The following is a 15275-nucleotide window of genomic DNA, read 5'->3' as shown; positions in this document are numbered from 1 at the left end:
ATAATGGTCTTAAAAAGAATATAATATCTTAGAATGCTTCCTTCTAACATGGAACACATATTATTTTAATAAGTTGAGTTATATAAACAAGGATTGGCTATTGTCTGGTCAGTTACACATGAAGGTAGTAAGGAAACTGGTTCTCAGAAGCAGCAGCATATAGAAAATTACTGTAATTTTTTAATTATTGTTACTGTTATGCAGAGAAACCTAGTAATCTTTTTAAGGGCTAAGCAGTTAATAGTCCACATAGAGCAGTCACAGATTCTAATTAAATATTTAAGGAATGGGACAAGGTTTCCAATCATGGTAATAATGTAGCAAATACCTTGGAGATGTGTAAAAATTCTTTTCATATTTGCTCATCCAGGAAAAAAGAGAAAAAGATGATTAATAAGGGATAGTGTGGCTCCCAGAACCTGTAGCGCTTCTTCTAAGGAGGTAGACAATGTCAAGAGCCAAGAGGAAGCAGGGTTCAAAGGAAATTCATCTAATATTTGTGCCCTGGTTATGAAAGGGGGCGAGAGGCTGTTCTCCAGCGGCATGTGGCCAGTTGGCAGGGAGGGCTGCAGGCCAGGCAAGGGGTTACTGTGATCACAGATGGACTTAGCATGGGAAAGAGGATGCCAGACAGTCCCAGGCATTGCATGCTATTTTGGGGGCTTTACACAAATTATTATTTTTTCATTCTGTGCTGGTATTGACACAGGCAAAATGTATTTGTTGATCAGCAATTGAACATTTGTAGATTAATAAAGTAAGTATCCTTGGAGACATCACTCAAAAAAATTTTTTAAATAATGATTTATAACTATCTCTAAGTATGACACCTTCCTTTCATCAAAAATGTTGTTATAGTTTTTATACTGTTGTATCGGGTGGCTGTCACTAAGTCTTTACAAATAAGGGTATGAGATAGCAGAGTACATATTCTAAAAAAGAAATAGTGTCCTTCTTTTTAGTCAAGAAAAGTTGTCAGCAAATTTACAACCCATTATTTATTTTATAAATTTAGAAATAGCAGTTTTGCATTAAAGACTTTCTTAAGGAGATACAGAGGAGGCTCAGGGACCCCAAGAAACCTGCCTGGGTCTGGATTCCAATAATCCTTCTACATAAAGCACAGCTGCAAACTTCCAGGAGGTTCCAGAACTAGCCACAGGCTCTCACCCTCACTCCTCACTCTGCCACTTACTGGCGATGAACCTTGGTGTGTTATTCAGGGTGGACCTTGACAGGTTATAGAGGCTTACTAATATGCAGGGTGAGGGGATAGTCAAGATCCCTTAACTCTGAAGTTTAGTGTGACAGTGGAATACAACCTGCACAAATGGCTTAAAAATGAATATAAATGTTGCCCACAGAGCTATTGGTCAATGTATAGCTAGAGACACACACCTTTCTCTAGTGATATCTTCGCCATTCATGGCTTTGGGTACTGGAGCCTTTCCCCCCATTCCCTGCATAATTGTCGCAGGGCTCCCTGGTAAACTTGCCCCTTTCCTTAGGACCTTCTCACTATATTAATAATAGTATGTGTTGAGAGTATTTTTTCCCCAATTTTATTGAGATATCATTGACAAAGAGGATTTCTGAAGGTTGCCTTTAACCTAACTTCACTTGAAAATTTTCTTTTATAGAAAGAAAACATTGACCTGACCAGATGATGGTGCAGTGGATAGAGCATTGACTTGGGATGCTGAGGATTCAGGTTCAAAACCCTGAGGTCACCAGCTTGAATGTAGACTCACCAGCTTGAGCACAGGGTCACTGACTTGAGCATGAAATCATAAACATGAGCCCATGGTCACTGCCTTGAGCTCAGAGGTCACTGGCTTGAGTAATGGGTCACTGGCTCAGCTGCAGCCCCCTTACCCCAGTCAAGGCACATATGAGAAAGCAATCAATAAACAACTAAAGTACTACAACTACAAGTTGATGCTTCTCATCTCTCTCCCTTCCTGTCTGTCTGTCTCTCTTTTGAGCACTAAAAAAATAAAATTAATTAATTAAATAAAATTATTTTAAAAAGAAAGAAAAAATACTGACTACAAGTTTCTAAAAATAACCTTCAAATTAAGTTTTAGAGCCAAAACCTTTGGTAAATATATGCTTATTTCAGCAATCTAGTTCTGAAATGGAATGACTAAGAGCATAGCTTGTAAGTAGCAGTGCTCTAGAATCAGGCTTCCTGGGTTCAAACATGGGCTCTGCCACTGTAACCTATGTGACCTTGAACAAGTTCTCTGTGCCTGTTTCTCCATCTGTGAAATGGGAATTATCAAAGTATTTCCCTCATGCTGTTTTGTTTTGAGAACTGAGTTAATAAATGTAAAGCCAACTGGAATAGGATCAGGCACAGAGTAAGTGCTGAGACAATGTCAGATACTATGCATTTTAAGTGTTCTCAAAGGTGACAAACCAGGTCCCAAACTTTTTACATAGGGGTCCAGTTCACTGTCCCTCAGACCGTTGGAGGGCCGCCACGTACAGTGCTCCTCTCACTGACCACCAATGAAAGAGGTGCTCCTTCCGGAAGTGCTGCAGGGGGCCGGATACATGGCCTCAGGCGGCTACATGCGGCCCGCGGGCCGTAGTTTGGGGATGCCCGCATCTGTGCAGAGGTAATTGGCATGTGGGAAATATCCTAAAGTCATTTGGAACAAATTCTGATTTTAAAAAAGTAAAGAGGGGTTAGAAGTTTTGGTCAAAATTATGACGTGAATATATATAATGAGACATTTTATCATCTAGTTTATTATCAGGTATGAATAAATTTACTGTCTCTTGAAGGAATGGCTTTTAAAATGATAGTTTTCTTAGAGATTATACATGCTAAAACTTTAAATCACGTGATGACTACACATTGTGCCTGATGACACAGGGCTGTCATCACCCTTCACTGCTCATTTTTAAAAGTGGCACAAAAGCATCAGTCTCCTTACCTTTAATGGAATCCAGCAATAATATCTGTAAAAGATGTTCTTGTGTTCAGCAAAAAGAAAAAACAAACAAACAGAAAATACCTCTTCTTTTTATTAAATAGCACTTGAATTCTCAGTCTCGTAGTTGATACTGCTAATAAGATGACATTCAGAATTGTGCAACTATCAAAATAAAAACACATTTCAGGGCAATTTTTTGCAGTCTGGAGCTTTTGTTTTATCACATTCGCTACAAAATTTACAGTATAGTTTATTAGCACACGTAGTTTGTTCTGCAAAGCCTTTCACATTTCTTATATCTTATTATGTCTAGACTAATAAGTAAATTTTAAAATCTCCAATTCAGTTTACTAGACCTCAGTAGGAAAGAAAGATCCTGTTTTAAATTTCCTCTTATACCAACCTCAAGACAGACAGTTTATTTATATGTCCATTTATACTTTGCAAACATGTATATTAAGCTCTTTCTGTGCCTGAGCACCATTACAAGCTATTTACAATAGTAATTCAGTTTTGACTTAAAATCATCCTAAGTCTGTACTGTTATATCCCTACCTGATAGATGAGAAACTTGCTCAAGGTCTCCAACAGGAAGTGATGAACTACAACTCAAATTCAAACAACACAAATAATGTTTTTGTTAGTTTGTTTGTTTGTTTTTAAAGTTAGAGGAGGGGAGGTATTGAGACAGACTCCTGCTAGCGCACAGACCAGGATCCACCTAGCAACCCCCATCTTGGGCCAATGCCCAAATCAATTGAGCTCTTTTTAGTGTCTGAGGCTGACACGCTCATACCAACTGAGCTATCCTCAGCACCTGGGGCCACACTCGAATCAACTGAGCCACTGGCTGTGGGAGGAGAAGAGACATCCAACCCAGAAGGGACGTCAAACCCAGGACGTCCATTTGCCAGACCAATGATCTATCCACTGAGCAAACTGGCCAGGGCTACAAATAATGTTTTGATCAAAGTGTTTAAGAGAGGTTATTTCACTTAAAGAAAATTCTTCTCTTTCTACTATTTCTTGAATCTTTGAAATGTGGGTCTCTTAACTTTATCAACAATTTAATTTTAAAATAACCTATCAGGTCAAGCATCCCACATGCAATATTTATTTTCTAAATCAGTAGGTCTGGAAAGGTCAGCCTCAAGCAAGCAATGTGGGGAGTGGAGCAGGATGGAGAGTGGAAGAGGCAGAAACCTGGAAGAGCCAGTGGAAGTGTGCACCATACTGCTGAAGGATGGGATCTCAGAGTCGGAGGGCTGCCGGCTGGCCAGCCTGATGTGCTTTGAAGGGTGAGGTCATGCTCAGTGTTTTAAACTCATTAGTTTTGCCTAAAAAAGGATGTGGGTAAAAAAAAGGGGGGTGGGAAGACAAATTAGCAGCATTTTCAAAAGAAGTTAAATATGTCAGGCAGTAAAGTGTCCTAATTCTGCCTCCAGGGAACACATGTCAAACCAGTTTGTAGTTCTACATTCGGTGAAACCATCTGCAAGAAACACCCCACCCCTCCTTCTTGTTCTGACAGCACATGCCTTTGAAGGAAATGGTCCAGTTGGTCAAATGCATGTGGAAATTTTCTCAGCATTACCTAATTGAGACATTAGGCCTCCCTTTCTTTGAACAAAAAAACAATTTGTTATAGCCTGCTGAGAGAAGGCACATCAATGGCTTTGACTAATGAGGACAATATAAATAGTCGAAATGACATATCATCAAATTTCCTTGTGTTTTTAGAACCACTATTTTCTACAACTCATAACCATTTTTTGAACCTTTGGGGGAAAAAAGCAATGGATATGGGGAAAAAAAGCGATGGATATGTAGCTCCTCACAGATGTTTATTTCTAAGGCAATCTTAGATTTAGTGGCATTTTGCTTTGAAAACTATAATAATTGCTAATTCTCTGTGTTCATAGAAATCATTGAAAGACCACACATGATTCCAAACTGTAATATTGTTAAATACAATAATTTCATGATAATTAAAATGTTATGAATGAAATAATATATGTAAACACCTAGTATCATTGCTAGCACAAAGTAGGTGCTCAATAAATTGAGTTATAATCCTGTATGTTTAGGCCAGAAATAAAACTGACCTTCGTATGTTTGTCTCTGTAGTTATATTTTATTTTATATTGTGAGATACAGGGATAAGAATTTACTATCTGGGGCTTTTCATAATTCTGAAATTATACACAGCACTGGAGGTGGTTACCCATTATTTGAGACAAAGGATCAAAACTTTCCTGAGATATTCAAAAGAGTACATTATTTCTTCTAAAATGTTAAGACTTACTGGTGCAGAAGAATCATTTTTGCTTTTACTTGCCTTATATAGAGCCAAATTCTGTTGTTTGATGAAGCCAAAACTGTCTTTTTATACAATAAGTCATGTTCTAGACTTGGTTTGGTAGGAGGACTTATAAAAATGTTAAGCCTAACACCAACCTCTCCCCCTTCTCTCATCACCTTCCTCGCTATCCTGGTTTGTACCGTTGCTACAGTCAGTGTGGGCTTGAGAAATGAGGATGAAAATGGATGGAGAGGGAGACAGAAAAGATCTAAGGGCCCTTTGGCACAATTAAAGCCAATGAAGAAGTGTATATTGGGAATTGGTGTTCTCAGAAGGGCATCCCTTTATCTGCTGCTCTTTTGGTCACAACTTCTTTCAAAGTTTCCAATGACACAGTTGAAATCTGGTTACTCTAACTGGACTATTTTCTTTAAAAACCTCCTTCCCTACCCAGCTCAGAAATCAGAAGATTAATTCTTAGAATCCCAAAACATAAACTTCAAATGAAAATAAGTGTACACAGCCAAGAGCTGTCCTCAGGGAAACCTTTCTGGATGCCCGCGGAAGCCAGGAAGACCCAATAGCCTTCCGTATCGTATTGGCATTACTGCGCTAACGGTAGTAAAAGTTTGTTTCTTCATGTAAAGGAAGCAGATGTGACTTGGAGAAACATGGAGAACAGATGTGCCGAGCAGAAGTTTTTATTTGAATGGTAATTCATCTGACCATAAGCTACATAAACTTATGCGAGCGCTTAACATAACTTTTTTTCAGCAGCTCAGAAAGATCATTTATAGAAGCGCTAAAATAGACCATGAATTAAAGAAGGCATCCCACTTACCTTTGCTTGCTTTGCAAGAAAATTGCTCTAAACAAAATTTTTCTAGCCTCCGGTGCATGGAAAAGCTTCCTGGATACTAAGGAGGGTGTGTAAACTGCTCATGGGAATAAAACTTCACAGTCCTCACTGCCCACAGGCTTTTGGAGAGGCTGGTGAAGAAAGCTCAGTCTCTGCACTCAGATCTTGAAACACTTGCAAAGGGCTGTTTATTATAAGTCAAGGGCACTTAACAAGATTTAAAGGAATGCCCACAGCCCAGATCACTGGCAAGGACATGGTGTCTCTGCTGTTGCTACCCCTCAGAGTGAATTACAAGAGGGGAGACAATGTCCCTATGAAGTGCAGAAGCTCAGTGGCATCAGTGTCCAGGGTGTGATACATTTAGGAGCCCAGGAAAATGTCCAAATTTCCTTTAAAATTAGAAGAAAAAATAGATTTTTTAAGTCAAAGAAAATAGTCTCTCTATATGCTAATTTTAAAATCTGCAACAGAAATAAATTTTGTTTTCTTGTTTTCATTTGGTGTTTTTCAATAATTAAAGTCACTTCTAATGTTTCTTCATAGAATATAAAAATAGGTAGGATTAGTTTTTAACTTATAGATGTTTTTATTTGTTTAGTTAGATGTTTTTAAATTTTATTTTTCAATTATAGTTTATATTCAATATTATCTCTCTATATAAAATAGTAACATATCCATCTTCATATCAAAATTGTAGTAACATATAATTTTAAGTATTTTTGTCACAGACAGAGACCCTAAGGCAAAAGCACCCAGGACTCATGCATGTCAAAAAACATGGAAAAGCCTACGTCACTCCCTCTTCTCTCTGACTCCCAGACAGTTCTTAGCATTATTGACTCCTATTTTTTTTTGCTGTTCTCTTTCTCCCCTTTTTTTTCCTTCTCTCTATACTTGCACATAATCCCTTGAGGAGCATCTGGACGAAAAGAGTTTTCATGATGATGCTGCTGCTGATGATTCAATATTGACTGAGCACTTAATCATGGACCAAGCTTGAGCTAAAACTTTGCATTTATGACCTAATTAAATCCTCTGTACAATTTCATAAGATAGGTACTATTACTAGTTCCGTCCTTAAGGAGAGGGAAACGGACTCTAGGGAGCATAAATGCCTTATACTACGACACACCAGGTCCACCGGTTAGAAGCACAGTGGGAACTTACGCCCCAGGCTCCCTCCATGGCGGCTGGGGGCATGAGCCGTGGGTCCGGTCCATGGCTTTTCAGCACTAGGTTAGAAAAATTCCCGACATACTTCATTAAGATGCAGAATTTGCTTTGATAAAATAATCTTCACAGGGGAAACAAAGCTTTCTCCTCTTTATAAGAGCAAGAACACCTTCTGACTTTTGCAATGAAAACACTGAGCATTTCCTACAACGGAAGCTATTGTTGAAAAATTAAATCACATTTCTCCAGCATACTGAGGAAGGCAAGGTAACTATAAACCAGTAAAATGCATATTTAATTGATATTACAACTTTGGAGATGAAGAAAGTATTTTATTTAGTAGTTATTGATAAATGCTCATCTGTTCTTTTATTATGGATATTTGCTAATATGTTAGGCAACTATAATTTGAGTTGTTTGGTAATCGTCCAACGAAAGATACAAAAAATAAGTGTGAAAATTGTAAGGCTTTCCCAAATGCTAACACTTGAGTCATTCACACATCATTTAATAACTCAGCATCTAGATCGTTAATTAATTTTTTTTAAAGAGAGCAAGAAATGCCAGTTTTAAATGTGTAGCTAAATGCTAGACAAGACGTTTTTCCAATGGCATTTTCTCTTTCTTTGGTATTTTCCTTTTATTAATAGCAGTCTATTTAAAAATGAAAGCTGTTTCTAGAAGTGGATTCATGAAACATATTCTCCTACGCGTCTGCTAGGTGACCTCTCTGTGGGTTTCATTCGTTCTGGAAAAACGTTTTCTGGGCAACATGTACATGAGACCATAGATCATCTATAGAAATCAACTTCTGTGGATGCTATATTGTTATCCACGTAAAAAAATTTTGATTTGGAAAGAGATAGTAAAAGAAATATTTCCCCATAGGTATCTTAATTTCCTCAGAACATAAACATATTTTATTAATTCATAAGCATGACATATCCCAGCCCTAACAACAGTTTATTACTTTATAAATCTTTCTTCCTAAGCACAAAACATTATGCTACTTATGGGTAAATCAAAATTAAATAACAGTCTGTGCATGTTATATGACTTTCTAAAATTTTATTAAGAATCATGTTTTCTATAATTGAATGCATATGTCTGATTATAATAATTACATTAGACAGAAAAGAAGGTAAATGAGGAAGTAGAATAAAGATCATGAGAGTAATACCGTCGACTCCAGAAATGGTAAAAAAAAAAAAAAAAAAAGACAGGGATGAAAAAAGATAAGAATGTTGATTCTTCAACATTTCACATTGAAGGATTACTTCTAAATAATTCATATCACTTGAGATTTAATAGATTTCCTAATAGAAAGCAGGAAAATAAGACCTCTATTTGGTTTCTATCAGTGGTTTTCAATTGTGTTCTATTTTACCCATCGCAGGAGATTTAATGGCAACAGTGGCAATATTTGGGTTGTCACCACTCGGAAAGGGACATACTACTAAAATCTAATAGACAAACGCCAGACATGCTACTAAATAAACATCCTGTGATGCAGAGCATAGCTCCCCAAACAAAGAATTATCCAACCCCACTATCAATAGTGCCAAGGTTGAGAAACCCTGTTCCAAAAACTGGTTGCTTTATGTAAGTCACGTACATGAGCCCTTTCTCCCTTGCTGGTACTGAGTTGCCTCTGTGGCAGATATATACAAAGTCCAACTGGCAATATAATTAGAAGCAGATGCTAAACCTGAATAGTTAATTATGACTAAGTAGGTACTTACCAATGTTTGAACATATAAAGGGTACAAAATGTCTATTAATAAGTAAATTAACTTACCTTGTTATTTACCAAAAAGTCATAATAACTAATTTTTTAATTGACCGTTAAATCTTATATTTGCTTTCTCTTTCCTGTTAGACTTTTGGTGAAAGGGTCGAATAAACAGTTGATGTTCAGAACAAAGGAGAGAGAATGAGGGAGAGAGAAATTAGGAAGCTGGTATCACAACCTCAATTCTCCTTTTCGGTTATTTGAAGGTAGACTGTCTTTTACGTTTATTTAAAATTTAACAATGGAGCCCATTAGGCCAAAATCTAATTTGAAATGTAAGGAGGGGTTGTAATTTTTCCCCCCTTTACCAACAAATAAAATATAATTAAAGTTTAATTCATTTCCTTTTAAGTTCCATGTATGGGTTTTGCAGATTCAACTAGAACAACTTAATTTTCAAGAGTTCCGCTGAATTTCAACCTTAAGAATATAATGAAAGAAGGCACAATAAATGTTGACCGAAAAAAATTCAGAAAACTAAAAGTTTTTAAGCCTCATAATGCATATCTGTATAGCAATTAACTTAATTTGAAAATTCTCAAATACTTGAGAAGTAATAGGAGATAGAAAATTATATCCTTTACTCTTTGTATTCTTTCTTCATCACGGTGTCAACTTGCAATGAATCCTAAAGACTCTAATAAAATTAAACATAAAAGAGAAGGGAAAGGTCTCTGGATTAGAATTTTAACTGGAGCTTCTGATGAGAAAATCACTGCTATTGACTTGTCCCAGTTCCTAATTAAGAGTCTAAAGCAATCTACATTATTTATTCATTATCTGTTCACTCATTTGACAGTTTCTAAAAGGAAGAATAAAAAATACTAGTACTCATTAGACACTTTACATGTTATAAAATACAGTACTGCTGTGGGACCACACACAAACTTTAAATTAAGACCTGGAAATGATTCTTATAAATGACTGAAATACTTTCCTTCAATCACTTGTAAGGTACTTCCCACAAAAATTTTCTAATATTTTTCTTCATATTCTAGTAACAAATACCTAATATAATCTATTGTCTAAGGTAATTTTTTATTAATTTTGATGGGGTGACATTAATTAGTCAGGGTACATAGGTTCAGAGAAAACATCTTCAGGTTATTTTGACATTTGATTATGTTGCATACCCATCACCCAAAGTCATATAGTCTTCTGTCACCTTCTATCTGGTTTTCTTTGTGCCCCTCCTCGCCCCCCACCCCCTCCCTTCCCCTCCCCACCCCCAGTAACCACCACACTCTTGTCCACGTCCCTGAGTCTCATTTTTATGTCCCATCTATGTATGGGATCATATAGTTATTAGTTTTTTCTGATTTACTTGTCTAAGATAATTTCATGGTAATTGACTGGTTCCTAATCAATATGATATTTAAGAAGGGAAGCTGTCTTGGAATATAATATATACTTCCCCACTCTAATGATTTTCTCTGATGTTATTGAGATAAAATTTGAATCCATATAGATAATTCATAATAGGCAAACATATTTTTGTGTATTTAATTTATAATAGCCAAATACATGTTTATGTATTTTATATACAGTAAATTACACAAATTTTCAGAGCATAGTTAATTAATTATATTTTTATATATCTATCTACCAACCAATTACATGTAACCACCATCCAGGTTATGATATAGGACACTTGCCCCAAAAATTTGCTTATGCTTAGTGATACCCACACCTTCTCGGTAACCACTATTCTAATTTCTATCACCATAGGCTAGTTTCACCTGTTCTTAAAGTTGATAAAAATGTAATTCAATATGTCTTTTTATGTCTGAATTCTTTTTCTCAAAGTAATCTTTTGTAGATTCATCCATTTAGTGTATATCAATCATTAATTTATTTTAAAATAGCTCAATAAAAATATATCTCAATAGTATTATATTCAATTTGTTTATCTCTTTTCTTACTGAATTGTTTACAGCTTTGAATTATTATAAAGGCATAATATTAAGATATGAACAAACATTAAATGTATATTACTGCATGAAAAAAGACAATCTGAGAGGGCTGCATATTATATGATTCCAATTATATGTCATTCTGGAAAAAGTAAAACTCTGGAGATAATCAAAAGGTCAGGTGTTGCCAGGGGTTGGTGGGAAGTGAGAGGGGTGAGAAGGCAGAGCATGAAGGACTTTTAAGACAGTAAAAATATACTGTATGATTTTATAATGATGGATGCATGTCATTATAAACCCATAGAGTGTACTACACCCAGTAGTAAGCCTTCGGGTAAACTATGGACTTGGGGCAATTATGTTGTGTCAATGTAGGTTCACCTCAGTAAAAAATGTACCAGACTTGTGAGTGATGCTGGTAACGGGGACACCACACACACATGGGATCAGGGGGTCTATAGGCATCACTGTGCATTCTTTTCAATATTACTATATACCCAAGTCTGCTCTACAAATAAATTATTTTAAAAGTTAAAAAAAAAGGTTTCTTGGCTATATCTTTTGATGGACATATGACTTCATTTATTTCGGGTATATAGCTAGGAGAAATTCTGAGCCTAGGATACATGCATGTTTACCTTTAGTAACATTGACTACCAAAGTCTTCCAAAGTGAGCAAACTCTGCCCCACAGTGTGTAAAAGATAAATTGTTCCACATCCTCCCCAACACTTGGTATTGTCAGGCCTTTTAATATTGTGTATTGTGGTGTGTGGATAGCGGTATCTCATTATAGTTTCAATTTGCATTTCCTTGTTGACTAACGGGGTTGAGCATCTTCTCATGTGCTTTCTAGCTTTGGGGCTATCCTCTTCTAGTGAAGTAAGTGCCTTTCCATACCAGCTTCTGACAACCTTTCTTGATTCTTGATCATGGGGAGCTGCAAACGTTGGAAAAAATATCAGATGCTACCAACAGACCAAGGAGTTATCTAGTGGTCTGGCTGCCAAACTCCAGTGTCACCTCTTGCCCCCAATAACCCCACTTACAAAAGGGGGTTTCTCCCCAGTTGTCTTCCTTGGGCAGTTCTTCCTGGCAGCAGACTAGGCCATTGCCATTTTCTGGAGGACGGTAGCACCTGCTTTTCTAGTTCACTCTCTTTGGGTTCAAAGCAAAGCAAACAGAAAAGTGGATAACTAAAAGGAACTTGTTTTGAAGTTGTCTCCATAGTCTAGCCCAGAGTTTCCTCAACTGTGTTGCACAGAAGAATATTTAATAGCTACTCCACAAAGACAACATCAAATATGTTTGGAAATGTTACACATTGTACAGTCTCCTTTTCAAGACATGTCATTTCAGCTAGTGTATGAAACTGTGTAACCCAATGCTTCATAAACTTATTTGACCTTGGAGTTGCACTCTTTCCCACCATTTTAAGTCACCTATTATTATCTTTCTGGATAATGGTTCTGTCCTGCTTGAGATCTTTAGACCGATGTGAAATTGCCTTTGAATTGGTGGTAGTTCACAAATTAGAGATATGGCTTCCCTTGAATTATATAAATCTCAGTTATGGGTACCTTTAAAAAATATTATTAAACTCTGGGGAATAGATGAGATTGTGGTGGTGGTGGGTAGAGAGGGAGAGAATACTGTATTTGGTGACTGCATTGAAGAAAAAACATGGTATATCAATACCACTCACTGAGGTCCAGTCGGCCATGACTCTCTAGTTCCTCTGTAGTTCAATGCTCCCAGGAGCATATAAATTCCTGTCACATGATATATTTGCAATCATAATTTCTGAGTGGATTAGTACCTGTGATAATAGCACCTATTACTACTTTCCTGGAACCACCTGTCGTGAGGGTATATGATGTAAGGAAATGTATAAGTTTACACATAGAATTCTAAAAAAAAGAAAAAAGAAACAGAGGACATTGCCATCAAACAAGGCAATATCTCTGGGTAATGATCACTCTCCTCCAAAACCAACAGGGCCATAAAATAGAATGTGTTGTTCACAAGAGAAACTACAGCCTTTAGGAATGATCAAGGTTTGAGAAGTGAATTAGTAAAATATCCACCCACGCAAATTTAATTTCATTCATTGGCTTTCCCTTCTGTAAAACAGTTCCATAAAGTTTCCTCTCATCCTTAAAATTCATTCTACTGAACCTATTTTAAAATTTCAAAAGTAAATCCAGGGATGAATCCAAGAAACACAACACAATTTAAAAGAAAAATATAAAACCAATTTCATAACTAAGTGTGAGTACTTAAAGCATTTTTTTCAACATCAACTACAATAAATCCACTGAACACAGTAAGTGTAAGAAGGAGTCGCCCCACTAAAAAGAAAACCACTCATAACAAGGGTGTCTTAGATACCTGGCTGAGACATTTGCTTTTTTGAAATGAGACTACAGTTCAGATTTAAAAGCATACTTCTTTTCCTAACAATTTTCATTTGGCATTTTTCACCTGGGTTAACATCACTTCCAATTCAATCCAAGTGCAAATGGATCCTTCACTTACCTGCACAAAACCACAGGCTGTGAAGTCTTCAAACAAGGGCAGACTCGGACGGTCCTCTCGGTAGATGGTGAGTTTGTATGTGATCAGGGTCTCACCCTGGTCCGGAGAGCCATCCGCCACAAACATTGAGATTCTGTTTGCTCCTAAGCCCAGAGGGTAGTTGGCAAAGCTGGAGAAAGAAACATCTATTCAGCCTAAACAAATTCACATATAAATATTAAATGCCTATAATTCGTATAAGGCCAGTACAGTTTCTTAAGAAACCTAAAACATGAAATATATATTTTTTCATTTTCAAAGTACTTTAATATACTAAGATTCATCTTGCAGAGCAAGTCATGTCTCCTCTAAACTACAGAAAAAGGAACTAATATTTAGTAACCATCTGTCAGTGTCATACAGTATCTCGTTTAATAAGCACAACTCTATACAAAACTGTGATGGTTCTCATTTTCAATATGGAGACCATGACATAGAACTGGAACATGAATTGCTCAAGTCACATGGTAGAGTTATGTTTGGGACCCAGGTCTGTTGGACTTGATTTCTCTTTTATTTCTACCATAATTTCTTGGCTCCCAGGGAAGCAGGAGCATTTCTTTCCCTACTGTGTGGGAACATGAGTATCTTATTTGCTAAGAACATGGATATAAAAATATTTTATCTTCTGTTCAAAATTACAAAAAAAAAATAGTTGGTGACTCTCAAAAGGGTCAGAAAAACAAAATTCCAGTGAGGCCAGGGAAGTGAATGTGACTATATCCACAAACTGTCATCAACATGTTTATTAAGTAATCCATCCCTGGATATTCAAAAACTTGAAGAGTAGGGTTGGGTAGCAGGAGGTTGCTGTCCAGAAGGATTCACTCTTCAGCAATCTAAAAACATGAAGACAATAAACTAACTTTACCCTTAATACATTCTCTTTAATATTTCATATCACAAGATCAAGTCTTGTTACAACATGGTTCCAAGATTTTATACACAGATTGCTAATAGATCAGTAGAGCGCTGATGTGTACTTTTTACCACATGACACTTGAAAAGTGGAAAGATTTCACACTGGCAATCTCTCTAACTGATCTTGTGCCTTTACTTACTCTGAACCACCTTCAAAGTTTGTTTCAGATATGTCTTTCTCACTGGAATGTCTTCACTCAGCCCTGAGGCCTCCCATACCTTGGCCCCGACCGCTCCTGCAGGTACACCTTGCACTGACAGTTAGAAGTTTCTGCTCCAATGGTCACTGTCACCACATCAAATGGGACCTCAGAGTAATAAGCTTTGATCTTTGGGTTAAATTCAGGACTCAGTTCCAAATGCGGATGCGTGAAGATCTGCTTGATATGACATTGTATATCTTCCCCTGTTATTTTAAAAAATATGACAGAGAAAAGACAACAGGTCAGAGTTGATCTGTGACTTTGATTTGTCAAATTTTGTAGAATTTGCCTCATATAACAGCTATTGACTTTACTTAGTGTTATGTAGATCATATATTTTTTTGCTCAGCCCTTCAAAGTTTAAAAGCACAGAAGGTGGGAAAATGTCTCTCCAGTGGATTGTTCATGGCATTTACTACATGTATCAAGCAACAGTATAAACAGGGGTGATGACTCTAGAGTGGTGACAGAGGGTACAAGCAGAGGATGAAAAAATTTTCTTAATGGGGAGTGTCATTAAATTGCCATTGGGTTGACAAAGTAGCTTACAGGTAGTACAGTGGAGCAAAGAATGTGAATGCTGATCTT

At 36.7% G+C, this 15275-nt stretch overlaps 1 protein-coding gene across 1 annotated transcript in view; it reads right to left on the bottom strand.

The window, feature by feature from the left end:
* The window catches only part of CPED1 (cadherin like and PC-esterase domain containing 1), a 330727-nt gene that overhangs the window by 144701 nt on the left and 170751 nt on the right, over positions 1-15275 (bottom strand). The window contains exons 14-15 of the mRNA XM_066262182.1: positions 14704-14890; positions 13525-13693 (exon numbers count right to left, since the gene is read on the bottom strand). Coding sequence (XP_066118279.1) covers positions 13525-13693; positions 14704-14890 — 356 coding nt within the window. The remainder of the gene's footprint in view (positions 1-13524; positions 13694-14703; positions 14891-15275) is intronic.

This window comes from Saccopteryx bilineata, chromosome 2 (assembly GCF_036850765.1).
Source record: "Saccopteryx bilineata isolate mSacBil1 chromosome 2, mSacBil1_pri_phased_curated, whole genome shotgun sequence".
In the NCBI taxonomy this organism is placed as follows: Eukaryota; Metazoa; Chordata; class Mammalia; order Chiroptera; family Emballonuridae; genus Saccopteryx; species Saccopteryx bilineata.
The sequence above is the reverse complement of the archived record's forward strand: the minus strand, read 5'-3'. Positions and strand labels throughout refer to the sequence as shown.